The sequence below is a fragment of the Anopheles aquasalis genome, chromosome X (assembly GCF_943734665.1).
Source record: "Anopheles aquasalis chromosome X, idAnoAquaMG_Q_19, whole genome shotgun sequence".
NCBI lineage: Eukaryota > Metazoa > Arthropoda > Insecta > Diptera > Culicidae > Anopheles > Anopheles aquasalis.
In genome coordinates this window covers 2,442,916-2,470,351 of record NC_064876.1, presented here as the reverse complement: position 1 = coordinate 2,470,351, position 27,436 = coordinate 2,442,916, and the positions used below count along the sequence as shown (strand labels likewise).

At 49.9% G+C, this 27,436-nt stretch overlaps 1 protein-coding gene across 2 annotated transcripts in view; it reads left to right on the top strand.

Moving 5' to 3' along the window:
• Positions 1–25,636, top strand: part of LOC126572021 (paired box protein Pax-1-like) — a 59,207-nt gene extending 33,571 nt beyond the window's left edge. For both annotated transcript variants that reach the window (XM_050231029.1, XM_050231021.1), the window contains one exon: positions 24,495–25,636. In XM_050231029.1, coding sequence (XP_050086986.1) covers positions 24,495–25,636 — 1,142 coding nt within the window. The remainder of the gene's footprint in view (positions 1–24,494) is intronic.
• The last annotated feature ends 1,800 nt before the right edge of the window (positions 25,637–27,436 follow it).

Below are 27,436 nucleotides of genomic sequence, written 5' to 3'. Positions count from 1 at the left end.
GATCACAAAGTCACCGGGGGTGGAAGGGGGGGGGGGGGGGAGTACGTGCGTGCGCGCGCGCGCCCGCAATTGCCTTCAATCTTCAAAAATCGAAATCATCAAGGCCCTTCGGATCGGTTTTCCTGCTCTCCTTCTCGGAACTGGGCACCCCCCCCCCAGCCATGAAAATGGTGGCAAAATGGGAATGGAGACGCCGAAAGACGCCGAAAGTATCCCGAAGGACTTCCCCCGGGGGGGGGGGGGGGGTTTCCACCGAATCCTGGTGTGGCAAAACAACAGCAGCAGCGGGAGCGGGAGCAGCAGCGATGCGAATGCGCAGGATCCCATTTCAGATTTTCCATCCCCTCACCATCTCTCCCCTCTCTCTCTCCTTTCTTGCGCCCTTCTACTGCTGCTGCTGCTTTCTGGTCTGCCATTCTGCCTGGAAAAGCAGCAGAAGGACGATGAAAATATGAAGCGAGCCCCGTTCCACCACCACCACCACACCAACGACCAGTTCTGGCGGCCATTTCCTCGGTTCGGTTAAGGGCAGATTGGAAAATGGCAACCCACGCAACCGGCATGCCACCAACAAAAAAAAAAAAGAAAAGAAGGGATGGAAGATGGAAGGCGCTGTCGCTCTCGCCATCCTCCCCCGGTTGAGGTGGGGGTGCGTTTATCATCCCCGACAGCCCCCGGGGAAAAACGCACCCCAAAAGCAAGCAAGCGTTGAGGGTGGAATGTTTGGAGCATGAGGGAAGCGCATTGGGAGGCGAAATTTGTGTTTCCGCCTCGTGATTCCGCCACTGATGCGAAGGGGGTGAGGGTGGATGGTGGGGGAGGAATCCATTTTCCACGCTCGTGAACATTTCATCCTCGCGCTCCTGGCGTGTTATACTTCTTCTTCTTCTTCTTCTTCTTGCTGCTGCTGCTGCCTACGCAACCCCGGGGCCCCACGGCAATGCAAAATGGCAGACCTACCCCCGGCCCCAATATCCTCCCTGCCGTTGAGGGGATGATTGCGGAAAGGTAGAAATGGCGAGCTCCGGGACAGCTTACCGGGGGAAGAGAATGAAAAAAAAAAGGCAGAGAGTTCTGTTGAGAGAGAGAGAGAGAGAGAGAGAGAGAGAGAGAGAGACTCCGGATTCCGGGTGGGTTTTTTGATAAGTTTCTCGCGTTCTTTCTGCTTGTGGTGGCTCGCGAGCGTTTTTTGTTTCTTGTTGTTGTTGTTGTTGTTGTTATGGAACAACACGGGCATGCCTGGCCGGTACGAACTGGAAGCGTCGCACATCACATAAAACAACAAAACAAAAAAAAAACACACGCCTCGAACGACCGCCTGGCGTCCTCGAAGCCGTCGACGACGATGACGGCCTTATCGGGTGCCCCCCCCCCCCCCCCCCCCCAAACCAGCTCACCAGACGCCCCGTCGGTCGGACCCCACCAGTAATTAACGTCGATCATTGGCCTCGGTGATTAAACCGGGTTAGTGCTGCTGCTGCTGGTGCTGCTGATTACGCGTACGGAGGATCTCGCGGTTTTTCTCCGCGCCTGGTTTTTAGTCTTTTTTTATTTTCTTCTTCTTCTTCTTCTTCGTGTGACCTCTTGTTAGCTTCTTTCTTTTTTTTTTTTTTTTTGGGGGGGCCCAGCTGATATCTCCTTCTCTATCTCTCTCTCTCTCGCGCGCGTGCGCACCAATAATCCATCGCAACGCACGATTACGCGGTCAACGCGCGCTCCGCTGTCGCAGCCAAGGGCCCAAATCATCCCCAGGCCGCGCACTCCGTAGCGCAGAAAAAGCTAATTAAATGGCCCATTGACATCAAACGAGTCGTTAGCGTTAGCGATTTGGTTTTCAACTAGTTCGATTCGATCGCGGGCAGGCGGGCAGGCGGGCAGGCAGGCAGGCAGGCGATCATCACACCATCAGCACCAGCGGCAACCCGTTACGGGGTGCTCCCAATATTATTTGATACAAGCAGCCCCTAACGATTGCCGACAAATTGTGCCAGGTTTGTGGCCACGTACGTGGAAGGCCGCGGTCAATAGTAATGGTGCAGAATATGGGAAACACACGGATGCGTTCGAATATTCCGTTCGCACACTCGTTCATCTGGCAGTTTACGAGATTGGATCATCAGTATCCTTACTTTCCTTGGATGTTAAGGTGTGGATTTTTTTTTTGTGGATTGTGTGCTTTTTGTTTGGTTCTGTTAAATTATTTCCCACCTTCGTATTAATACGATTATTCGAATCGCACGCCAGAAAAGTGCCACTTGTTTTCAACGTTATCCTCAATGGATCCGATACGGAAAAATGGCCACAGAGTTGAAAGTATCGGTACCAACTATGTATACCTTTTTTGAAACAGGACCTAGAATGCTAACGGAAAAAAGGAAAGTTCATGGAATTTCGTAAGCTAACCAACAACAAAATTAAGAAACAGTAACTCTTCTTCTATCGTGGGAAGCTGGGCGAGACTAGTGTTCTCTTATGAGAAAGCTATTTTTGCTAGAGCTACAATGTTGTAGGGTGAAAAACGATAGATTGTGGTCAAGGATGTAACAGATAATCAAAGAAAAGTCGCCAGGTTTTCAAAATACTCAACGTAATATAAAACAGATGATTTAGAGAGAGCGGTGAAGCTTAGCTTGAAAACGTTATAAGGGGACGACAATTGTGTGTTCCAGCAAGATGGAGCGTGAGGAGCGTTTTCAATTAAAATAATTGTTAATAAGCTTAATTCACATGCTTTTAACATTTCTCCCTGAATGCTGATCCTTTCAAGAGATTTGCGTAAAAGTTTTTGGTCAATCGAAGCAAAACTGACAAAGTTATAGGTTTTTGAAAATGCACGGTTCATACAAAGGCTCCATGCAGCTCGCTGCTTTGACGAGCGTTTCCCCAAAACCAATTGTTTTCAAAATCGGTGTCCAGCGTAAAAACTACCCAGCCGATCGATTTGAAATTACAAACACATCATCTGTACACTCTTTGCTAGGTAGTCCCGCCGAGAAAACATGAAAAATGTTGATACTTTTTCCTAAAGAAATCTTTAAAAATCGTGTTTTACGGCAAAATGACAAAAACCACCACTTTTTCGTTTTCACAAATCTGCCAAAAATCTAAAAAAAGAATATCAACAAAAACTCGAACGAGGTTACCTAGATAAACTAATAACCTTTCAAACGAGTATCGATTTGTATGTTTCTGACAACCCATCACGCAGCTACGATGGGCACCGGAAAAAGGACCTTTTCGAAAACGCACCATGAGAAATTTAATGCCATGGATGATGTTTTTGATTGATTAAAAACCCAAAATACCATTCAATATTCTTCAAAAGTTGTAGTCTAATATGCCATCAATTTGAAGGAATTAAATAGAATGGTTACGCCACAAAAAATCGTCAAAAATGATCCTTGTTTTTTTTTTTGGTAAGAAATCACCGAACTCAACTTACTCTTCAAACTTGCGACTACTGTTGAATGGCACGATTGTGCCATTTGTGCACCAACTGTGTGTGTGTGTGTGTGTGTGTGTGTGTGTGTTATCTGGCCACCGGGCAGCAAGTGCACCGCAGGAAATCTCACTGGACACAGTGTCCCGCGGTTGAAGTGAAATTGGAGATGGATTTGCCTGTCCAAGTCGGCCCGCAGGTTGCCCGGTCGCCTGCACTGACCACGCTCGGTACGCCCTGCTACTACTGCGTACTGGCATGGCATCTGGCCGTAAGCTATGTTTCAATCGTTTTCAATTACGCTCAAGTTGCCAAATTGCCGCTCGGTGGATGGGAGCGGTCCAATCCAATGTGCCCTACCCGAGGGATACACACAATAACAACATCAAACCGCGTCTCCGCCTTGCTTGGGTTGATTTTTGTGGGTTGTGAGGGAGGAAGGGAGGAAGGGAAGAAGGGAGAAAAATCCATTAACGGTACAGACCCGGGCAGGATTTGTCGGCGCGAAAATCGCATTTTTCGCGGAGGTAAATCCAATCCATCTGGCACCTTCGGTGTGGTGCTTTTCGCCCGCCGTGGGGGTTTTTCGCGGTGCAGCACAGCACAGCACAGCACAGCACAGTGGGCCACCTGTGCAACCGATGAAGTAGAGGGCTTCCTCTTGACTCCTTCCACGGGTACACGACTGTTCCGCCTGTTCGGTTCGCCGCCGCCCTCTCGTGCCGTCTCTCGAGAAGCGCTGTTTTCCACTAATATTTTCCACCCTTCGAGAAGGGGCCACTTGAGAGGCGAGCACGAGAAGGGAAAACACGGAGACAGTGGCGTGGTAAATGGGGGAAAAAAAAAGGTCCAGGGAAGGGTAGCGGATGTAGGAGAGTTTGGATTTCGACAAGTGAGAGAGAGAGAGAGAGAGAGCGAGAAAGATATTATCATAAAAATATGATTACACGCATTCCACCCCGCGCGCGCGCCGCGTTCAGCTTCCGTAGCGGTTGTTTATGGCCATGCGCTGCGGTGCCGCTTCGCTCGCCTGCGTTTACGAGACTTTAATCATCGTGGAAATTATCGGCAGCACTCGACAAGCACTCCAACTCACTCACTCCACTCCACGGACTCGTTGACATCCGTAAGGTGTTCGAGGAGGAGGAGCAGGAGCAGGAGCAGGAGAAGGAGGAGGAGCGCCGCGAGCGTGCGAGTGCCGAGTGGAAGAGTTATGAGAGTTTCGCTTCCCGGGGGGCGTCCGTGCTACTCGTACGTCTCGAGAGCGGAAAATCGCTTTTAATCGGTTTTTCCTACTTCATTCGCTTACTTTTATTTCCCCCCCCCCCCTCACTCTCTCTCTCCCATATCACTTCAGCCCATCGCTCGCTTCGATAATTTGTGACGATTTTAAACGCCTTTTACGAACGAGCTGCGAGCACATAAGGAAAAGGGCACCCATAATGCACTTGTGCCGTGGCCGTGTACCAACAGAAGAAGAAAAAAAACCCATCAACAAATCCCGGTCCACTTGAAACCTCATCATTGCACCATGGGAGCACAGCGGGGGGCGGGGGGGAGTACAGCGTGTAGCTGGGAGTGTTATTTTGTGAAGAAAAAACACTCGTTTCGTTTCACTTCCTTTCCCCACCCGAAGGGGGCGAATTTTCCCGGGGGGGGGGGGGGGGCATTAGGATAACGGGCGCTCTGTGATGGAAAAAAACATTGGCACAAATTTGCGATCCATGCGATCAACGATTTCACGACTTTCGCAATCAGTGCTCGCTCACGATGCTCGGTTTTGACGATTTGTTTTTTGCGAAGAAACCATTTCACTTTGGTGGGTTTTTTAAATGAATGTTGCATTAAAACTACAACTATTTGTCGAATATTTGGTTGTAGTTTGGAAATGATTTGTTGTGAACTTTGTACACGGCATCCATTTTAGAATGGCGTGTCTGCGAAAATGTCTCTTTACCGGGAGCCTTTCAACCTTGAAACTGATGTTTGCTTAAAGATCTGGCTTATCGAGCAAATTAAGCTATCATCGTCTTGTCATACTGCTTTTTTAAATGAGTTCGACATCTGTTTATGCTTTTGGAGGCCTCTGGTGACAATGTGGAAGAGGAAATCATTTACAAAAACCAGCTAAATTGGTTCAAAGATGACCATTTTGACTTGCGTGGCAAGAAGCGTGAAAATCGAGCGGAAAAAACGCGTTCGAGCATGAATTGCAGTTTCATTTTGGATGAGGATCATCCTGCCAAGCCAACACGAGCTTTACATAATTGTTTTAAAAAAAAGTATCAATAATTTTCATAAAATCTCGACGGGACTACCTGGCAAAGAGTGTACAAGTTAAGTGTTAAAAGTTTCAAATCGATCAGTGCAGCAGTTTTTACGGTACTGGATGGGAACCGACTCAAAGCAGCGAGCTCTGCATGGTGCCTTGTATGAATCGTGGATTTTCAAACATCTGTATCTTGGTCAGTTTTGCTTCGATTGCCCCAAAACTTTTACACAATACTCTTGAAAGGTTCAGCATTCAGGGAAAAATGTTAACGGCATGTGTCACAAAACAAAATTAACTACCGAAGCCCCATTAAAAGTGGAGATTGTTTGCCCGATTCCAGAGTATCGTTTATTTTGGTTGGGTGGGGAATGGGGGGGGGGGGGGCATTGTACTCAGTGGCAAAATGGCTGCTGCTGCTGCTGCTGCTGCACCGAGCGCAATGTCGTTGAGGAAGATAGGACACACAACCACGAAGGGGCACGGCAAATCCTATTTCATGGGAAATTAGCAAAAACCCATCTACTGTTCGCTTCACTGCACGGACCGGCACTCGGGTGCCCAGGTCCCAGGTGATTCCGATGCTAGGTGTGCGCGAGAGGGCAAAATTACCTGAACGCATCCCGAATGACATCCACCGGCGACGATGGTGTGCCCACGATCTCTTCTTCTTCTTGCGCTCGCCGCCGCCGCCGCCGCCACAGCAGCAGCTGCTGAAAAATAGCTGCATGCACCCCCGCGGAACAGAACGAAACTGATTGACGGATTTTGCATTCCCGGCAAATATCAACCCGGGCTATCAACCACGGGAGGGGGGGGGGAGGCTTCCGGCTTGTGCGCTTCTATCGCGTGCGCAACAGCACGCCAGTTGTGTATTGCGCGGCGAGAATAGATCGAATCGATCATCCGTCATCATCCGCCGCCCGGTTCCGGGGCTACGTTTGCATTGGTCGGGCCAAAAATTAGATTTGCTGCTGGCTGGCTGGCTGGCTGGCTGGCTGGATTTGGTCGCCCGTTCGCTCGCTCGCTCGCTCGCTGATAACCGTGACAAATCGGTGCGCCTGCCCTGTATAGCTTCGCGTCTGATTTGCGTAGCAAATCGTCATCGTCCGCCTTCGCCTCGACGTGTGCCGCCTTTCGCTTCGCCTAATCCACTGGCCATGACGTGGCGTGGGAGGTAAACCATTCTGCTGCAGCAGGGGGATTAAAATTGGGAAAAACGGATTGACGGATGCCCGTTTTCTTCCTTCTGCCTTCAAAGGGGGGGGGGGGGGGTTTCCTTGCTGCGAATCGATTCGATGCGATGATGATGATGATTTGGATGATGATGATGATGATGGGGAAGTTGATTATGGGCGAAGAACCGAGGGGGGGGGGGGGGGATTACATTAACTAATAAACTTCGGGCACGGTGTGACAGTTTGAAGAAAAAGAAGAAAAAAAAACAAAAACAAAAAACAGGACACATCCATGACGTCATTAGCCGCACGATCGGCAGACGCTCGGTCACTCGGCCACGTACGCACGCACGGCATGTTGGTTCAACACTCTGTGTTTCTGCTTAAAAAAAAAAAGAAAAGAAAAGCAAAAAAGAAGATGAAAAACAGAGCACACGATTGTTGCTCGCTCGCTTGTGCAGCGCTGTCGGTGCAAATATAGTCTCGATGGTGGTGCGCCGTCCATAAACCAATTGGCAAATAGTGTGGCAATCCAGTGCACCGCCATCCAGTTGTTGGGACTGGAGTGCATCTCATTTTTAGGGGCAAATCGAGGCCGGTTCGAGGCTGGCAAACGCAAACACGGGCGACGTGACTGCACGGTTGCTGCTGCTACGGTCGGTAACACTCCGGTTTCGTCCATTATACTATATTTATATAAATATATTTGCATCTCTCAATGCAAGATGCATTCAGCAGCAGCAGCAGCAGCAGCATCATTCGCCACCACCAAACACATTAAGCCCCATTCGCACACCAAGCTTGCTGGGGCTTGCCTCCTCCGCACCTAAAGTGCGCGCGGTCCGGTGCGGACGGTCGTAAAATCATTGCAAACACAATGCACATGCCCGGTGCCGCCTCCTGTGCGTTATCGCACCGGCACATCCGTGGACCGTGGATCGTCCGTCTGTCTTTCTGGCGTCTGGCTGCGCGAACTTACGGGGCCCCCGACGGGGGGGGGAACTGAGATAGTGGTACGTTCGCCCTCGACGCACCAAACACCGATCACCGATCGGAATCAGTGCAACGAGTGCGCAGTAAAAGCAGTTTTAATTGAACGGTTCAGATAGATTACAACCACAACACACAGGCGCGAGCTGGCTCGCTGGCTGGCTGGCTGGCTGTGCGCACACTTCCGAGCGCACTCCCGATAAGACCAAAGCCAAAAGGTTGGCTGATTATGGTTCCAATCATCGGTTGCCTCGCCTCGTGGGCTGCGGAGGGAGGGAGAGAGAGACGGGTTCTGGAGTTTGAAAAAAAGCGCCGATTCCATGGCAAGCGGATTGCGCGCGCGCGCGCGCGCACTCGAAGTGAAATGTTAAACAAATAATTATATGCCAGGATGATAATCGTTGAAGCTGATCGGTGAGGCTCTCTCTCTCTCTCTCTCTCTCTCTCTCTCTCTCTCTCTCTTTGTCCTACTGCCGTTCGACAGGGTGCGCCATCAGGCGGTATGCTATTTTAAAACGGAATAACTCGGTCACTTTTCAAACGATTTTAAGAAAACTAGACCAGTTTTATACACGTTATTCTATGCCATTTAATGTGCCATACTCAACATATGTTATCGATCAAATCGACCGCCTTCACTCGCGCAAACAAAACGGCTGCTTTGCATTTGACATCGTTTCGAGAGTTATTTTGCTAATTCTAATATTAGCATTAAGTTGTTTCATAGCGCTCAAACTTTGTTTGCATAAACCCTTTTTTTCCAAATAGAGCCACAGCGAAAAGTCCAGCTCCGTCGTAATGCGGCAAAGGAGGAAACCACCATTTATTCATCATCGATTGCACGAACGCAGTGTCCAGTATTGACTGATTATTTTCAATATAAAGAGTGAACAATTTCAGTTCGTTCGGGCCAAAAGACACGATTTTTAAAGATTTGTTTAAAAAAAAGTATCACCAATTTTCATGCAATCTCGACGGGACTACCTGGCTAGGAGTCTACAGATTGTGTGTTTACAATTGCAAACCGATCGGCTAAGTAGTTTTGAGGGTACTGGATGGGCACCGACTTTGAAAACGTTGATGGAGCCTTGTATGAAACGCGGATTTTCAAAAATCTGGCACTCGGTCGGTATTGCTTCGATTGAGCCAAAACTTTTACACAATACTCTTGAAAGGATCAGCATTCAGGGAAAAAATGTTAACAACAAATATGTGTCACATATCAAAGTGAGATACCGAAGTCCCCCCTTAACGTGAAGTGATCCATTATTAAAATGGCATAGAATAACCTAAATAAAACTGGTTAATTTTCGAAAATCGGCTGATAAAATTGACACAGTTGTTAAACTGTTACAAGATGGTACCACCTGATGGCGCACTGAAGTGCAATATATTCCTCGCCTAATAGCTCGCAATTGAGGCAAACATTTTCTTTTTTAAAATGAAAGTGATGGAGCCTGCGAGTGCGAGTAGGGTTAGCGTCTGATCGAGCGAACCACCAGCACCATTTCCATTGCTTTAATTTGCCAAAAAAAAAAAACAAAAGAAATTGAAAATTAAAATTGAAGAAAAAAATACTACAACACAACACACAACAATGAACCACCCAAAACCCCCGGCACCGACGATCGCCCGTGATCCGCGGAGCTGCTAATGCGTGATCGTGCGGCTGGCAACTTTGTAGCGTACGGCAGAGGGATGCGGTGGGGCAGGGAGGGAGGGAGGGAGGTTTTCGCAAAAATCAAAAAAACAGCAGCAGCAGCAGCAGCAGCGCAAATACGATGCGAGTTGCCAGGCGCAATTTGTTCGTGTCGCGTTTCTGTGCCGGCGCTGGCGCGAGGAAGCCGCTTCCTGCCACCATTCATCCACAGTTTCGTTTGGGTTCGGTGGCGGGGTGGTGAGGTTAGTATTTTTCCCGCGATAATGACAGTGATTTATTAATTTCATCCTATAAATCTACCAGCCAGCCAGCCAGCCAGCCAGCCAGCCAGCTAGCCAGCCAGCTAGCCAGCCGCCCTTAGATCCTGCGAGACCCCGACACCGACCAAAGATGGCGTCACACACGCACACGCACACGCACACCGAGTGTCTATGCATCTTGCGCTGTCATGTAAAACATGTGTAAAGCAAATCGTCTGCGTCTCGCTGCCCCACCACCATGATGCTCCCCATTTCGCTCTTCTTCTCTATCTCTCTAACCCTTTTTTTCCTATCTCCCTTGTATCTCCGCTCGCTCGCTCGGTTTCCATTTTGTAGCCGCGAGCCGCGAGTCACGCGATTTTTGGGCCCTTTTTTTTCATGCCGTCAACGCCAGCATCGCCATCACCGCGCCGCGGGCAATTAGTTGTCGTCGTCGTCGTCGTCGTCGTCGTCGACGGTCGCTCAGTGAGCGGGTTTGCGTCGCTCGATCACGCCTGTACGGCGCTGCTGCTGCTGCTGCTGCTGCTGTTTGATGAACGCACAAATTACAGAGAAAATGATTCGCGTACGCGATGAAAAGCCAGCATTTGCCACCAGCAGCACGGCCTTGTTGCCTCTCGGTCCCAGGCGCTGCATAAATAGCGCATCCGATGATCCGGCGATGCAGGCGCGTAGTGCACACGCGTTCGAGGTTCCAAAAATGGAGTACGGAGCAGGCTCAGCAGCCGCCCAACCGTACAGTGAATGAGCAATGAGCCAAGCAGCAGCAGCAGCAGCAGCAGCAGCAACAGCAACAACAGTGGCAACTGCAAAACAGAACCGCATTATTGTGTAGCGCACGTAAATGCACACTCACGGCGGGTTTCGCGCGCACCGAGACCGCCCAGCACCGCCACCGGGCGGTACGACAACGGCACGGAAACATAACAAATCGAATCATCAGCTTTTAGGATGCCGATGTGTCATGTCGTCGTCTTGGTCGTCGTCGTGGGCGAATGCGAAACCGGCTGAGCGACCGAGCGGCCGAGCTGCGCTTGCCAAAGCAAACACTTAAGACGGATCCGCGACAGCAGCAACAGCAGCAGCACTGGCGGCATGTGGCCCGGCATGTTGGGGAGAGACGGTTTAAGCAAATTAAAATAATTAATAAATTAAGCGGCAGTCAAGCCAGCAGGATGCTCAGCCTTCCTCTCCTCTTTCTCCTCTTTCTTTCTCTCTCTGTCTCTCGCTTTCATCCCCATGTTCCAGCCACAGAGTACAGGGTGGGGCAAAAAAAAAAAGCGGCAACACATTTAAAAAAACGCCATATCTTTTACATTTTTGGTTGGATTTTATTTGAGTGCAAGCAAAAAATGCCGGGAATTTCATAAACTTTCAGAATCAGTTTAGGTTTTTTCGGTATGTTACTTTTTCGGTGAATTATGGTCTTGAGATCCCGTAGAAGAAAGCATTGCTCGTTGCCCTGCAGGGTGGTTTGTGGCCTTTTGGCTTTTCGATCATTTGTTACCAAAACAAGGATCATTTTTGACGATTTTTTGTGTCGTAACCATTCTACTTTAATGTTTTAAGTAAATGGCATACTAATCTACAACTTTTGAAGAATATTTGGTATTGTTTTGAGCAACATTCATTCAAAGACTAATCCGTGGCATCCAATTTTGTTAGGCGTGTCGTTGCAAAAGGTACTTTTTGCGGTGCCCATCGTAGCTGCGTGATGGGTCATTTGAAATATACAAATCGATACTCGTTAGAAAGATTATAAGTTTACCTAAGTAGTGTCGGTGAGTTTATATTGATATTCTTATTTTTCGATTTTCGGCAGAGTTTTGAAGTTGGAAAAGCGATTTTGCTCTCATCGCAATAAAACCAAGTTCGGAGTTCGGAAAAAAAACGCTTAATTCATGCAAAAAGTATCAAACCGGAAATAAAAACTAAACTTGATTCTGAAAGCCTATAAAGTTCCCGTCACTTTTTGCTTCTACTCAAATAAAATCCAACCAAAAATGTAAAAGATATCGTCGTTTTTCTAAACTGTGTTGCAGCCTCTTTTTTGCCCCACCCTGTACAGCAGGGGAAGGGCGGGCAGTGGGACAAAATGGTGCCCGAGAGTGCGCCTGCGAATGGAGACTGTGTGTGCGATGTGGATCCGCAAATCCCATTTAAAGTCCCAAATAAAACCGCAAACAGCAAAGAAGATGGGGCGAGGACAAGATGCAACAAGATGTTCGCGCCACCGTTGCGCCGTTGCTCGCTGCCGCAAACCCTGCAAATAGTTTGCATTAAATTTCCGGTGAGGTGGTGGGGGGGGGGGGGGGGTTGCGGGTGGCTTGTGGCACCATTTTTCACCGCGCTGCTGCTGCTGCTGCTGCTGCTGCGCGCTTTTTGGGGCGGCTGCGGCTGTGTACTGTTCCGATTCGAACGATTTAATCTGACTCTTCGTTGTTGTGGTTGCTGTTTTGCTGTTGCTGCTCCTTCTTCTGACTGCAGCTGACACCAGTCCCTCGCTCTTTGCTCGCTCTCTCTCTCTCTCTCTCTCTCTCTCGCTGTTTCTCTTTTTCTGCTGCTCCTGCTGCTGTTGCGAACGCCATTGCAATGCAACACTGAAACCCCTTTACTGGCTGCTACTAAGCAATATGGCGAGATCGCTCGAGATCGCCACTACCAGTCGTCGGTATAGGTGGCCTGGTGGCTAGGAACATGGTACCGGTAGCATATGTACGGTCTATTTTATGCTTATTCGATTGAGGCACGCTGTACGCTTAATTTGCGCACCATGCGTCCCCACCAATCATCCCCTTCATCAACAACAGCCCCCTAGATCGCTAGACAGTCCCTCTAGACCCTCTCTATCTTCCCTCTTCATGGGGAGAGAGAGAGAAAGAGAGAGAGAGAGAGAGAGAGAGAGAGAGAGAGAGAGAGTAACGAGTTGTCGTCGTAAAAGAATTAAAGTAAAAAAAAAAAGAAAAAAGTCGTTGTTGGCGCATCCTTCCTTCGAGTGTTCCTGCTCGCATCTGCGCCATCGTCCTGCTCCTGCTGCTGCTGTTGCTGCCGTGCTGTACGAAGGACGAAGCGGCTCTCGGTGTGTGCGCCCGTTTTTGTGGCGCGAGGCATTAACGCGACGCGAGGACGAGGACGAGGACAAACCAGAAGGACTGGAGGCTTGGAGGGTTTTTAGCTATTTACCGGGATATGGTTTTTCTCCGCTCCTGTTTTTTTTTCGCTTCCCTTCGCTCTCTCTCTTTCGGGGAATTTTTCGCTGTTCGGGTTCGCGCGGTTCGCGATTGACGCGCGATTTTGTGTGCTGGGCGAATTGCGCGCCCTGCGCCCTTTGCGGGTCTCTGGGTCGGTTGGTGAGCCACAATAATTAGCCCCGGTGGGTTAGGTAACGGGAGAGAACGGGAGTAAAGTAAAAGTAGAGTAGGGGCCGACGCCGCCGCCGTGTTTTAAGCCGCACCGATGCGCCCTGCAACTGACGGCTCCTCCTTGTCTGCTCTATTTAACGAGTGCGGTCATGCGTGCTGGAGCGACGAAACATGGTAATAAGCTTGTTCAAACAGGCCCTCCGGATCTATGCCCGGGCCGGGCCGGGCCGAAGCCATCCCTCTCTCTCTCTCAAACACTTCGTTGTCTTATTCCGGGGTGCTGCTTGCAATCCAATGCACGCCCCTTGTGTGCCCCTGTTCTGCCCAGAATGATGATGATGATGATGATGATGATGGTTTCGTTCCTGCTCCTGTCAGTCACATGTTACATGTTCCATTCCCGTGGCGCATGGCGTGGCGTGGCTTATCATCATCCCGGAGTCGCCGTGAATTGCGTTTTCCCCCTTTTTTTTTTTTTTCTTTTTCGTTTTTATTTTTTTGGCATGCCTTCCGCGTCGTGCTGTTGTGCCGCACGCACACACAGGGCGTGTATTAAACAGGAAAACGGGTAAAAACGGCGAACAAAAAAAAACCGGAAAATAAATACCGAAGAAGAAGAGGAAAAAGATAATACAAGGCACAGCACACAGTTGGGTGGGATTTATGGTGCTGCTGCTGCTGCTGCTGCTGCTGCTGCTGCTGTGGCTCCCTTGCTCCCTGTCTGTCAGTCTGTGTGCGTGCGACTGTGTGTGCGTCTGTCAGATTTAGATCCCCGGAGGGCCCCTCAGGGAGACCAGGGTTTGTGCCGGCCATGTTTGTGTTTGCTGTGCGTTTCGTGGCACCAAAACCGGGCACCTCCATCCATCCATCGAAAAATCGAGCGAATTTTCCATTTTTCCGATTAGATTACATTAGACCGCACCCGCGGCCCCGTCTTCCGCCCATCCACCCGGGTGTGTTGCGAGCACTTTTTTGGCGGAAAATAAACGTGAAAAATAAAATGGAAAGGAAATGAGGGGGGGGGGGAGGGTGTTTGAAGGTGGAAAACGGAAAAACCTGAGCGCGCGCGCGCGCGCGCACGCTCGCGTTCTTCTCGTCCTTCTCGTCGGTTCTTATTGCCCTTGCCTAAAACAGTGCTTGCTCCAGGGGGATTAAAAGGGCCCCCACCCTCTTGGAAGAGAGTTGAGGGTGAAGGGAGGGGGTTGGAGGCACGCTCTCGCTCTCTCTCTCTCTCTCTTGGTCTCTCTTTCTGTTCTGGTTTTGTTGGTAACTAAAGCAATTTTCCAGTGAGAGCTCCCAATTCCACCCACCGCCATCCACCCTACCCCGGGATACCATGGGCGCGACGCTCGCGGGCAACGAACGAGGACGAGGACGAGGACTCCGCATTCGTGATTATCTCGAAGCCACCCCCTGGTGAAGGGCCAGGAAGTGGGGGGGTGGAGGGTGCGCACACGAACAAAATGGTTGCCCTTCTGGTCGGTTATCGTTAGGGCGTGTTGTGCGCGCGCGCGCCCAACAGAGAGACAGAAAGAGAGACAGAGAGAGAGAGAGAGAGAGAGAGAGAGAGAGAGAGAGAAAGAGCGCCCCGGTGGGGGATGAGCGAGTAAGGGTAGCTGCCCTTAAAAAACGGGAAAAGGGAAGGTGGTACAGGTCCTCCATTTGGCACGGGGGTTGGGCAAAAGGGTGGAGGTAGGGCCAGGGGCACTGCACAAGGAGCTGCCGGAGCGCAATATGGTACGGTTCGCTGGGTTCCGTGACCACCGCACCTTCACCCTCCGTTCCAACCCCTCAAAAACAACCCTCCCCCTACCCACCCGCGGTGGGTCGCCCATCGCCAGGAACTCCAACGATTCCAAGGTTGTTCCGGACGAAAGGACGATAACGATGCGCGGTCGCGTCAGATGGGCTGAGAAAATCGATAAAAAAAAAAACAGAAAATGGCGCCACTGGCAGGGATGCTGCTGGGGGGGGGGGGGGGGGGGGGGGATGGCCCACCTGGCCATGGACCCGTACGCTGCGCATGTCAGTCCCCCTTGGTGGGGGGGGGGGGGGGGGATTGGAATGCTCTGTGGAACGTCGGCGGTGGCGTTCGATTGATTTTTTGTTGACGGGGGATGTCACGGGGGGATGCTATTTCGGGGTAGTGCTGCTACCACATAATTACCACTCCTGTATCCAGTGCCCGTTCGCTCATTTCCGGGCGCTGCTGCTGCTGCTGCGGAGGAGGAACGCCATTAATTACCCCGGGGACGCGTTGTCGCGTGCGCGCACTGTTGTTGAGGTTGTTGTTAAGGGTTGCAACCCCCCCCCCCCCCACCTCCTCCCCCGGCGCGGCGCGCTATTGACCTCGAACACGGTGGTGTGGCACGCGCACCGCGCCGCGTCTTTCGCGCCTATTTATAGTGAGATCAATCGCGAGGTGGAACCCCTTGGTGGAACTTCTCTGCACAAGCTCCAGATGGTACATCGGTTAAGTGTTCGCTCGAAGACTATGATGGGGTTGCTAATGAACCTTCCAACCTCGACGTGGGGCGGTCGACGTGGGAGGCACTCTGCAGCGGGGGGGAAAAAACTTGTAATTTACGACATCCTAGCGACCTCGGTCAGAGCGACATCCTTCAGCTATTTAACCAACGATTGACAGGTTGAAACGGTGGAGGTCACGGGCACCGGGCGGCCATCCCATCCACACTTCGCTCAGACTCCGGCGGAACTTACGATTTTCTTTGGAATTTGGTCAGAAGCACCGTCTCCAGTGGAGAGGTTTGTCCAGTACGCCCGGAGGTCCAGCACCGAGACCAAGTCCGCTTCTTCTTGGAAACTGACCTTTCGCGGCAGAAGAGAGAGAGAGAGAGAGAGAGAGAGGAAAGGAGGCATGCACTGGGTCACGGGAGCAGCCACACTGCACGTCTCGCTTAATCGACTGCGCGAAACAATCGCTGCTGCTGTGTTACACAGAAATCCGACATTCGAGGGCGCGAATCCATGCCCAGGAACTGTCTCGGCGATGACGCACAACTTGAGACGCTCTCTCTCTCTCTCTCTCTCTCGCTGGACGGGCGATTTTGCGCATCATAGCGCATCGTGCTTCCCCCCCCTCCCGGGAGTGCAATCTTGCAATCGATGCGACGAACAAACCACAGCCATTGTGCTCCCGGATCGTCTTCTCTCGTCTGCAACGCGGCGGATCGCGATGCGCTTGGTTGGCGTGTGCGGGGATACGTGCAATTCGTTTGCTTAACAACATCCAACTCCCGGGACCATTCCCTGCCGTCGTCGTGCCCCTGCCGGAGTATCGTTGGAGGAGTAAGGACAGTTTGCACCAGTTTGCTTGAAGACCAATCGAGCGACGGGCTTGTTGGGGCTGCAACCAGCGACGGAGCTTGACCCGAATGCCTGTTGGAAACGTTCCACCTTTTTTTTTTATGTAGAACACCCTTTTCGGGGTCTTCGGTATTTGATTTTGTTTATGTGGCACATGCAGAATATTGTGTAAAAGTTTTGGATCAATCGAAGCGAAACTGACAAAGATACAGATGTTTGAAAATCCGCGATTCATACTCAAGGCTCCTTGCAGCTCGCTACTTTGAGTCGGTTCCCATCCAGTACCGTAAAAACTACTGCACCGATTGATTTGAAACTTTTAACACATAATCTGTACACTCTTTGCCAGGTAGCCTCGTCGAGATTTTATGAAAATTGTTGATACTTTTTTTTAAACAAATCGCCAAAAATTGTGTGTATAGGCAAAATGACAAAAAGCATCACTTTGCTCAACTTCAAACATCTGCCAAAGTTCGAAAAATTGAAATATCAACAAAAACTCTCCAGGACTACCTTGATAAACTCATAATCTTTCAAATGAGTATTGATTTGTATTTTTCTGATGACCCATCACGCAGCTACGATGGGCTCCGGAAAAAGTATCTTTTCGCAGAAGCCGCTTCATAAATGTGATGCCATGGATGGAGTTTCTAATGAATCTTCCCCAAAATACCATTAAATATTCTTCAAAAGTTGTAGTTTAATATGCCATTAATTTGAAGGAATTAAGTAGAATGGGTACGCCACAAAAAGTCGTCAAAAATGATCCTTTTTTTTGCCAGAAATTACCAAAGTCCCTTCCCTTGCGGTTCGCCTTAATACGGGTTAAAACATGGCTCATTTTTGACGATATTTTGTGAAGAACCCTTTTGGGCTAGTTTTTTAAAGTGAATGGTACATTAAAGTACAACTTTCGAAAAATATTTGGTTGCATTTTGAGGAAGATTTGTTAAAAACTTTATCCATGGCATCAACATTTGGGAAGACGTGTTTTCGAAAAGATACTTTTTTTCTGGTTGCCCATCGTAGCCGCGTGATGGGTGATCAGAAATATGTGTAATCGTTATTCATTCGATAGATTATAACTTATGCTAGGTAGTCCCGTTGAGTGTTGGTTGCGTTTCCATTTTTTTCGATTTTTGGCAGCATTTTTAAAGTTGAAAAAGTGCATTGTTTTTTACGATTTAATTGGTTTAAAAGACTTTTTATGAAAACTCGGCTGAACTACTTGGTAAATAGTGTGCAGATTATGTGTTTAAATCAGTACAGTTGTTTTTATGCTACTATGCTATGCTACTATGCTTTTATGAAAACATTCATTGTGGGATTGAGTGATGCATGCGGCGCGACCTTTGGAAAATCAATATCTTTGACAGTTTTACTTCTATTGATCCAAAAATTCTACAAAAATACTCTTGAAACAATCAGCATTCAGGGAAAAATGTAAAACATAAAACAAGTACAATACGTATCGCACTACGCGTTCGACCTCTATCCAGTTCGATCTGTACAGAGACCCCCGGGCGCCCTTTCCTGGATGGAAAATGCTTCAATTCCGCACCGCACACTCGAGAAGCTGCGGTTTTTTCCCGGAATTTTCCTCCACTCGCCCCGCGGAAAATAAAACCACTTCCAGCCACCGCACCGGTCCTGTCTACGGCATGTACCTCATTGTCTTGTGTTTTTCCTTTCTTCTTTTTCTTTTGCTGCCTCCGGTCCTGCTTTGGACTCCCCGACCGGAGGGTGCACGGTCGAGTGGCAGTGAATTCAAGGCAATCAAACGCAAACCATTCATCAGTGGGCCTTCAGGGCCGCCGGTGCCGTCGGTGCAGAATTAACACACACGCGGGGAGGAAACTCATTTTCACACCCAACCCACCCCCGCCATTCTGTCACGCGCTTTTGTGCGGTTCGCGCGCTGGCTTTTGCCTTTTCTTTTTTTTTTTTTTTTTGAAAAATCAAATTCAATTGAAAATTGATCCCCGTTTCCCGGTGGCGACCCCTTAAAAGACCCGGGACCCGGTGCATGTGTGATTGTGTGCCCCCCCCGGCGGGAACAATCATTAATTTGCTGCAACCGCGCCCGCCCGCACCCCACAGCACAGCCGCTTTGATGATGGAATTGTAAAATGACAGGAGAAGAAAACAAAAAAAAAACCGCAACCGCGCGTGCGAGCGGTGGTTTGCGCGGTGCAAATGAGACCGTCCGGCGGGACGCACCTATTCCTTTTCTTTTTTTTTTTTTTTTTGAACTCGATTGTTTTCTCGAACGGCACCCCTTTACCCGGCGGCGGCGGCGGGAGGGGGGCACGTGGCCGGCTCGAATGGAATTTGGGAAATTTGGGCTGCCTATTAAACGCTGCTTCGCCCGTCCGCGTCCTGTTTGCCGTGGTAACGCCCGCCATCCCATGGCGTCACATCCCGTGGTGTTGGCGAATGGACTCGAAAGGAGCAATCGCGACGCGGTGACGCAATTAAGCACTCTTCCCCGGGGGGAGGCGGGAGTGTACGCGGAGGGAAAGGCAACCTGCGGGACTGAGGTTGAGCCAATTAAAGGGGGGACGTTCGGTGTTTAATTTTTATTTGTGATACATGTTTTTAACATTTTACCCTGAAATCCCACCCAGTACCGTAAAAACTACTGGGCCGATCGTTTTGAAATTTTTAATACATAATCTGTACACTCGCTGCCAGGTAGTCTCGTCGAGATATCATGAAAATTGATGATACTTTTTTTTTAACAAATCTGTAAAGTTCATTTTTTATGGCCGAATCGCGAAAAGCATCACTTTTTCAACTTCAAAACTCTGCCAAAATGCGAAAAATTGAAATATCAACAAAAACTCTCCGGGGCTACCTAGATAAACTTATAATCTTTCAAACGAGTATCGATTTGCATATTTCTGATCACCCGTCACGCAGCTACGATGGGCACCGGGAAAAAAGTACCTTTTCGAAGACACGACTGCCTAAATTTGATGGCATGGATTCATTTTTCAATGAATGTGGCTCAAAACAATACCAAATATTCTTCAAAAGTTGTAGATTATTATGTCATTTTCTTGAAAATCTACAGTTGAATGGTTACGTCACAAAAAATCGTTAAAAACGGGCCATAAATGGTACTCGCCGACGTGGAGTTGTTCTTTTTTGGGTGGTGGAGGGGCATTTCCTTGGAGCTCCATGTCCTGCTTGTTCTGGTCCATCTAGGTGGGACGTTCTGGAAGCAATCCGACGTTGGTGCAGCGTTTTCCCCTGCTGGATTTCGCCAGTCCTTCCCTGCTAGACTCCCATCCAGTCCGCTTCCGCAGTCTTCAGCTGCCAGCGAGCGTTCCCGCGCCACAAAATTCCCGCGACCTAGTGCGGCCCGGTTTTCGTCTTCCGCTACGCACACACTCACAATAAAAACCACGGCTAATCCGGTGCAGTAATCCGCAACAGAAACAAGGCATCAATGTTGTCAATCAATTCGGCATCCGGGACGGTCCGGGCCCTAAATCAATCCGGGAATCAAGCCCGGCACGGCCCGGCCCTCTGGTGGTCCGGTCCGGTGGTCACCCGGGGTCGCAATCGTGTCGCGTAATCCTCCTGGTAATGATCCCCTCTTCCGCCCTGGGCCGGCAACGCTACCACCGCTACGTCGAAATCCGACTGCTTCGATGACAATCGAATCATGGTCATGGATGGCACCCCCCCGGCGAGGTAACAAGGAATTGTCACAGAGCCAGGGCGCACCGATTGATTCTGGGTTTTTTTTTCTTCTTCTTTCCCCCCGGTTCCATCGTTGTTGTCGTTTTGTTTTTTTTTTGTTTGCCTTCCCCCGAATCGTGCGTCTGAGCAGGAGATCAACAACAACAAAAAAAAACTAATTAATTGCGGCACCGGCAACCAGAATCAAACAGAAATGGAGCGGTGTTTTACAGCCGTCCTCCTTGGCCTCAAACGAACAATTTACTGGAAGAGAGAGAGAGAGAGAGAGAGAGATGAGAACGAAAGTAAAAGAAAGAGAGTACCAAGATGCCGCTACCGATTTTACGGCCGTTTTTTTTTTTATTTTTATGACCCGCGAACACCTCACCGTCCTCACTGGAAAGGAAAGTGTCCGCGGTGCACGATATATTTGAGATTTTCCACCCCCAAGACCCCCGGGGGGTGGGGGTAGAAAGAAGTGCGAATCCCAATCCCTTCTGGCGCACTGGAAGGCCATTACCAGTTCGGGCAATGGGGACACATTGGCGCGGTCTCTTTTAATATTCTGGTGGACGCCAGGCATCGGTAGCAGCAGCAGCAGCAGCAGCAGCGGTGGTGGTCCTTCTTCTCCAGCACACACGCTCGCTCTCTCTCGCTCTCGCTCTCGCTCGCTCTCACAGTCGAGAAACCGTTAAAATGTAAATTATGATCATTTCCACATGTTTCTACATGGTGGGCCACTCGCGTCGCTCGACGAAAACGGCGGCAACGACGACGACGCCGACGACCTCGAACTCCTCATCGAAACAACTTCAAATGCGGATAGCGTTCCGCTCGCGTTGACATTTCCTCTTCCGTCCTTCCTTCCTTTTTCCTTTCCCTTTTTCTTCCTCTTTTCCTTCACGTTGTCGATCTTTTGGGCAGGGTTTACTTTTTTCTCCGCTGTTTTTTTTTCTTTTCTTTTTTGTGTTTTATTTTTTTTTTTCATCATTTCAAAAATTTTCCTTCCTCGACTCCCGGCGGTCTCTCTGTCGGTCTGGGTATTCTACGCTGTGCGGCACCCTCTACCGCCTCCTCTCGCCCTTTAATGCTCCCAGTGTTCCGCAAAAGGTCACGAGAGGGAAATGTGATGGTGCCACACCACAAGCCCGATCGGCATCGGCATCGGTGTCAAAGGCACATTGTAGCGGCACGGGCGTCAGTGTCAGCCCTTGTTCCCTACGGTGCCTTTGCCCACATTTCTTTGAAGCTCTCGATGCCCTTTCCCCGTTGAAAAATGTGGTGGTGGTGGCGGCGGCAGCGACAACGACGACGACGACGGTCGAGGAAAGGCTGGATTTGGATTGGATTTTTGTACTTCTTTGCGTTCCCTTTTTTCTTATTGTTTCCCCGCCTCCCCCCCACCCACCTAATTTTCATGCCCTCTGCTCGCATGCATCAAACATGATTTATGCGAACTGCGAATGTGAACATGGTTTTCTACGAATTTGGGAACCGCGGCACTTGGCACAAACGTGGACGCGGATGGGGAGCGGGAATCAAACGCGGAACCACCGCGCGGCGCGGTACAGATTTGTGCCGCCCGACAGATACCACATGACGCGTTGTTGTTGATGATGATGATGTCGCGATGTATCGGCGGCTAACATTCTCGGTAATTTCCTCCCCCCCACCCTTGAAATTCCCCCCCCAAAAAAAAAGGGTTGTGGACGAGACAACTAAACAAGCGAGCTGACCGGGAACAAGAAGGATTTTGCCTTCCGGAGCTCAACGCACCAGGAGCAATTTTAAGAGTTAAACATTCGCGATTATACGAACTCACATCTGGGAGAGGCCCCAGCCCAGTCAATGGTACGGAAAGGGCTCGGCAGTCTTGTTTTGAATTAATGAATGAGCTGGATCTTTTTTGTTTTTGAGTTCGAATACACAACAATCACTAAAACCGCTATCGTGAGCTATCGATCGTTACTTTGGCGAAACGGAAAAAAAATCGACAGAAACGCTACCGAAGTCTACCTTTTTCCAGTCGTGTCCCTTTTGTGTAACAGACTGCAAGTGCACAGACATGCAACAATCATGTTGTTAGGCAAAATCACAGAAAGCATCCACTTTTTCAACTTCAAACATCTGCCAAAAATCGAAAAATAGGAAATTCAACAAAAACTCGACGGGGCTAGCTAGATAAACTTCTAATCTTTCAAATGGGTATCGATTTGTACTTTTCTGATCACCCATCACGCCGCTACGATGTACACCGTAAAAAGTACCTCTTCGCAGACGCACCTTCAGAAATTTGATGCCGTGGAAGGAGTTTTTTTAATGAATCTTCCCCAAAATTGAACTAAATATTCTTCGAAAGCTGTAGCTTAATATGACATTCATTTGAAAGAATAAAGTTGAATGGTTACGTCACGAAAAATCGTCAAAAATGATCCCTGTAATCGTAAGATATTACCGACCCTTAAATCACTTGACGGCTCAAACCGTTGGTGCGCTCAAACCAATCCACTCCCTCTGGTCTGATGGAAGAAAACAAAATAAAACACTGCTCTTGTGTACACTGTTGAAAGAGTACCACAGTAGGCGACGGTGATCAAATTCGACGAGCAACCATATTCGAATTGAACGCAGTGGGCATTGGAGCTGAAAGGTTGCCATCCAACGGTTTTGGAATTAATATCGTATCAAGAAGGCTGGTAAGGTGGATATCCGGTGCAAAATTGAGTTCCAATTTGCCATTGAAGGACAGTACTTGCTCAAAGTTTCCCAACGTACCTCAACAGTCCGCTGAGCAAGACGGAATCCCGCAAAGGCGCCAAGAATCAAGAGAGTGAAATCGGCCCATCCGTTCTCAAGCTCAAGTCAAGGCTCAACTTACGAAACGTTTATTTATATCTCTCCTTAAAATGCAACCAAAACATTGTTGAAAAGTTGTAGTTTAATGTGTCATTCACTAGCAAAAATTGAGGTTGAATAGAAAATCATTAAAAAAAAAACTCTTTAAATACGAACCGTAGCGTAAAAGCGACGGCTCCACTTTTCTTCACATTTTTCTCGGGGTACGCTAGATTTTTCGCCACAGATTGTGTTCCCGTATGGAGTGAGAAGGTTGATGGGTACCGGAGATGTATTTGTCATTAAACAATCCACCACGGCTCAGAGGCCGTGTGATTTTCATTTTTCACGCTCCCCTGCTGCTCCCCTGCGGGACGGTGCGCGGCGCTTCACGGTTCTCCGGTTCACATCCTTTTTCTTCCCAGTTCGAGAGAGCGAGCAAGGGAGAGAGAGAGAGAGAGAGAGAGAGAGAGCAAGAGAGTAGGGCCTGGTTGGCTGCTGCGCAATTTCCCCTTTTTTCAAACGGGCTTCAGCGGCAGCTACCCCTCTCCGCTTGCTATCCAGTGTATATAGCAGCTCCCTGTCCGGACGCACGCCCAAACATGAAGGCGTTCCCCCGGGGCAGACAATTGTCTCCCTCGATCCCTTTGCCCCTTTTGCACGTTAAAACATGCCAAAGCAACCAACAGCAAACCAAAAAAAAGAAAAAAAGAAAAGAAAAAAAAACCTCAATTTAACCGGTAATAATCGACGCCGCCATAGGCCGCCCTTTTTGTGTTGAACCGAGAATGACAGCAAGGGGCCCCGGTAGGGTGCGTTTTGTTTTTTTTTTACGGGGAAGGATATAACCGGGAAGAGAGAGAGAGAGAGAGAAGGAAAGTGAGATAATGGCAGCAGCGCATCCTTCGCACAGTCACAGGACCCGGTGTTCCCGGCGGTACCTTCGTGATACAAGCCACGCGTCAGCCAGCCAGCCAGTCAGCCAGCCAGCCAGTCAGCCAGCATGGCCTGGAGCGAGCACGCCCCACCCGGTAAACGCCGTGTCGCCATTGTAAACGTGGTTGCGGTGCAGTTCGGTTCGGTTGTTTTTGTTTTTCTTCCGTTCCATTTTCCGCAGAACTCGCACAGCACCGAGCCAGGCACCAAACTGTCTGGCCAGTTCAGGCTACATGTGTTTCCAATGTGTGTCCCGGGGCCCCCGGTGGAGAAGCACGCACCGGGAGTCCTATTTCGGATGCATTCGGATGCATTCCGCGTAGTGCTCCACAAGTGCTCCGGGGCTGGGCCGGGCTGGGCTGGCTCGACTCGACTTACTGACTTACTTTTTTTACCTTCAATCACGCACGTACTTCCGGGAGCACCACGCAGCGGCAACGCAGCAACAAAACAATAAGCAAACCGGTCGAGCAAAACGAACAACAACAACAACAGCAGCGTCTCATGCTAATATTTTCTTTTCCTCTCTCTCACTCTCTCTTCTGCAGAAAATCAAGCCCAGCAGTACGGTGAGGTGAACCAGCTCGGCGGTGTGTTCGTGAATGGGCGACCGCTGCCGAACAGTACGCGGATGCGGATAGTGGAGCTGGCCCGGCTCGGTATCCGGCCGTGCGACATCTCGCGCCAGCTCCGCGTCAGCCACGGGTGCGTGTCGAAGATACTGGCGCGCTACCACGAAACCGGCTCGATACTGCCCGGTGCAATCGGTGGCTCGAAACCGCGCGTCACCACCCCGAAGGTGGTCACGTACATCCGGGAGCTAAAGCAGAAGGATCCGGGCATCTTCGCCTGGGAGATCCGGGACCGGCTGCTGTCGGACGGTGTGTGCGACAAGAACAATGTGCCGAGCGTGAGCTCGATCTCGCGCATCCTGCGCAACAAGCTCGGTGGCATTGGGCACCACCACCACCACCACCACCATCACCACCACGGGGGCGGAAATGGTGGAGGCAATGGTGGTAATGGTGGTTCGGGTACCGGTGGCCCCGGTGGCGGTAATGGGGGCTCGGGTGGTGGTGGTGGTGGTGTCGGTAACCATGGGACACACCCGTCCGCCCACCTCTACAACTCCATCTACCCCACGTACCCGTACACGGCCGGTTCGCTGAAATCGGAACTGTCGTGCGGGGGCAGCCCCTCACCCCCCACCGGTACAACGCCGATGCGGAGCCCACACGCCGCCCACTGTTGGCCCTCGTCCCATTCGGTCACCGACATTCTGGCGAACGCGCACCACCAGGCGGCAGTGGCGGCCCTCGTGCGCAACGGGGGCACCCCCACCTCCCAGTGTCACACGACGCCACCACCGGCGGTACCGCATGGGCCCGCCCATGCCCACACGCTCGTTGGGGCGGGCGTCACGATGGCGGCGGCGGCGGCGGCCGTCGGTGGTATGAACGGGTCGGCATCGAGTACGGCGGCGGCGGCGGCGGCGGCCGCTGCCGCTGCTGCAGCCGCTGCCGCGGCCGCCGGTAATGCGGCCGCGATGCACCAGCACCACCACCACCACCATCACCACCAGATGCAGGACACGGTGACACCGCAGTCCCCGAACTCGTACAACTACTACATGTACTTGCAGAGCGGTGGCATGCACCACGGGGGGCTCGCCAGCGCCTCCGGTTTATAGGTAGCCCGGGCGGGATCCCCAGCCACCCCCCCCCCCCCCAATCGGACGGTCGGTCATCATGGTCTTCTGCTGTTGCTGCTGTTGCTGCTGCTGCTGCTACATCATCTACGCTCGCTCGGAACGCAAAGTGTTTGTGTTTTTTTTTTGTTTTCATTTTGTCGAACAACTAAACTTTTGTTTTGTGTGTTTTTTTTTGTTTTTTGTTTGTGGACGTCGACATTTGTTCGGCCGCGCGCGTCACCTTTCATCAAAATGGATCTTTTCTCAATAGAGCAAATGTAAGAAAGAGAGAGAAAGAGAGAGAGAGAGAGTAGTGAAGGTTTTAACAAAATCAACAAACGTCGATAAAACAATCCAGGGGCATGATGCACTAGATGCAATCTATTTACACGCAGGAAGCAACAACAATATACAGTAAAACAATATAAGAAGGAGAGAGAGAGAGAGAGAGAAAGAAAAGAAGAAAGATTGGAAACAGTAAGACGAATGGACAGCTAAGCGATTGGAAAGAAAGAGAATGAAAAAAAAACACACAAGAAAACATTATTGCGAAACAAAACAAAAGAAATGACAGCGGTGCGGTGTGGTTTTGGACAGTAACAGAAGGCAACAAGTAGTACAAAACAAGCAAACACTAGGTAAAACAAAAAAAAAAGGCAAAAAACAAACGAACAAAGCAAACAAAGTAAACAAAGTAAACAAAGCAAACCTCAACAGGGAAACCGCCGTGTCTCGTGGCCGCCATGGAACGAACACGATGGTAAAACGTTTATCAATCAGAACTCTTATGAATTTTGCAACCTAAGTACACTCAACCTCAACCACTCATTACACTCTTAGGGCTGTACAAAACGGGAGGCAGGGGGCGAGAGGGGGGGGGGGCGGGGGGGGGGGCAAACACGCAAAAACAAAAACACACACGGACCTGCCTCGCCCCCGGGGAAACGCATCGACCTCTCAATACACTCAAAGGGTTGTTTTTAGTGCAGTGCTATAGTTAGCAAGGAGAGAGAGAGAGAGAGAGAGAGACCGCTGCAGGGAGGCTGCAGCTGCAACTGTGCTGGGACACATCCAACCAACCATCAAACCTCAACTGAAGCAAAACAGCAACCTCACGTGTCGGGCCGGTTTGAATCGTATCCTTAACACGAATATATAGTATGTAGAGGTGAAGATGTAGATGAAACAGCGCCAGCGAGTCCGTGAAGAAGGGGGGAAGAAGTGACTCCAAACACCATCCCTGTATGGAGGGGGTTTGGGCGGTGGTATAACAGAGTGACAGAGTACAACTAGAGCAAACAGACAATGATATCATGAGTAAATTGGGGCAAACGAATGCGGCGAAACAAACTGCACCAATGTTGTTCCAATCTTTTTGTACAACCGACGTGCTCGCGGAACACAACAACTGTTTTTTTTTTTAATGAGTAACACGACAGCAGAAGATTAATGACCGGGGGGCGGGGGGGTACAAAGGAAAACAGAGAGAGAGAGAGAGAGAGAGAGAGAGATAAAGAGAGCGATAGGAAATTTAGCACGCAGCAGAAGGCAACGTTTAACGGGGGTGGCTTCCTTATTTTTTTTTATGTGACGCATGCATTTAACATTTTTCCCTCAAAGCTGATCCTTTCAACAACACTGTGTGAAAGTTTTGGGTCAATCGGAGCGAAACTGACAAAGTTATAGATTTTTGAACATCCGCTTTCCTTAAAAGGCTCCAGCTGCAGCTCGCTACTTTGAAGAGCGTTTCCGCAGAACCAACGTTTTCAAAATCGGTGCCCAGCGTAAAAACTACTGGGC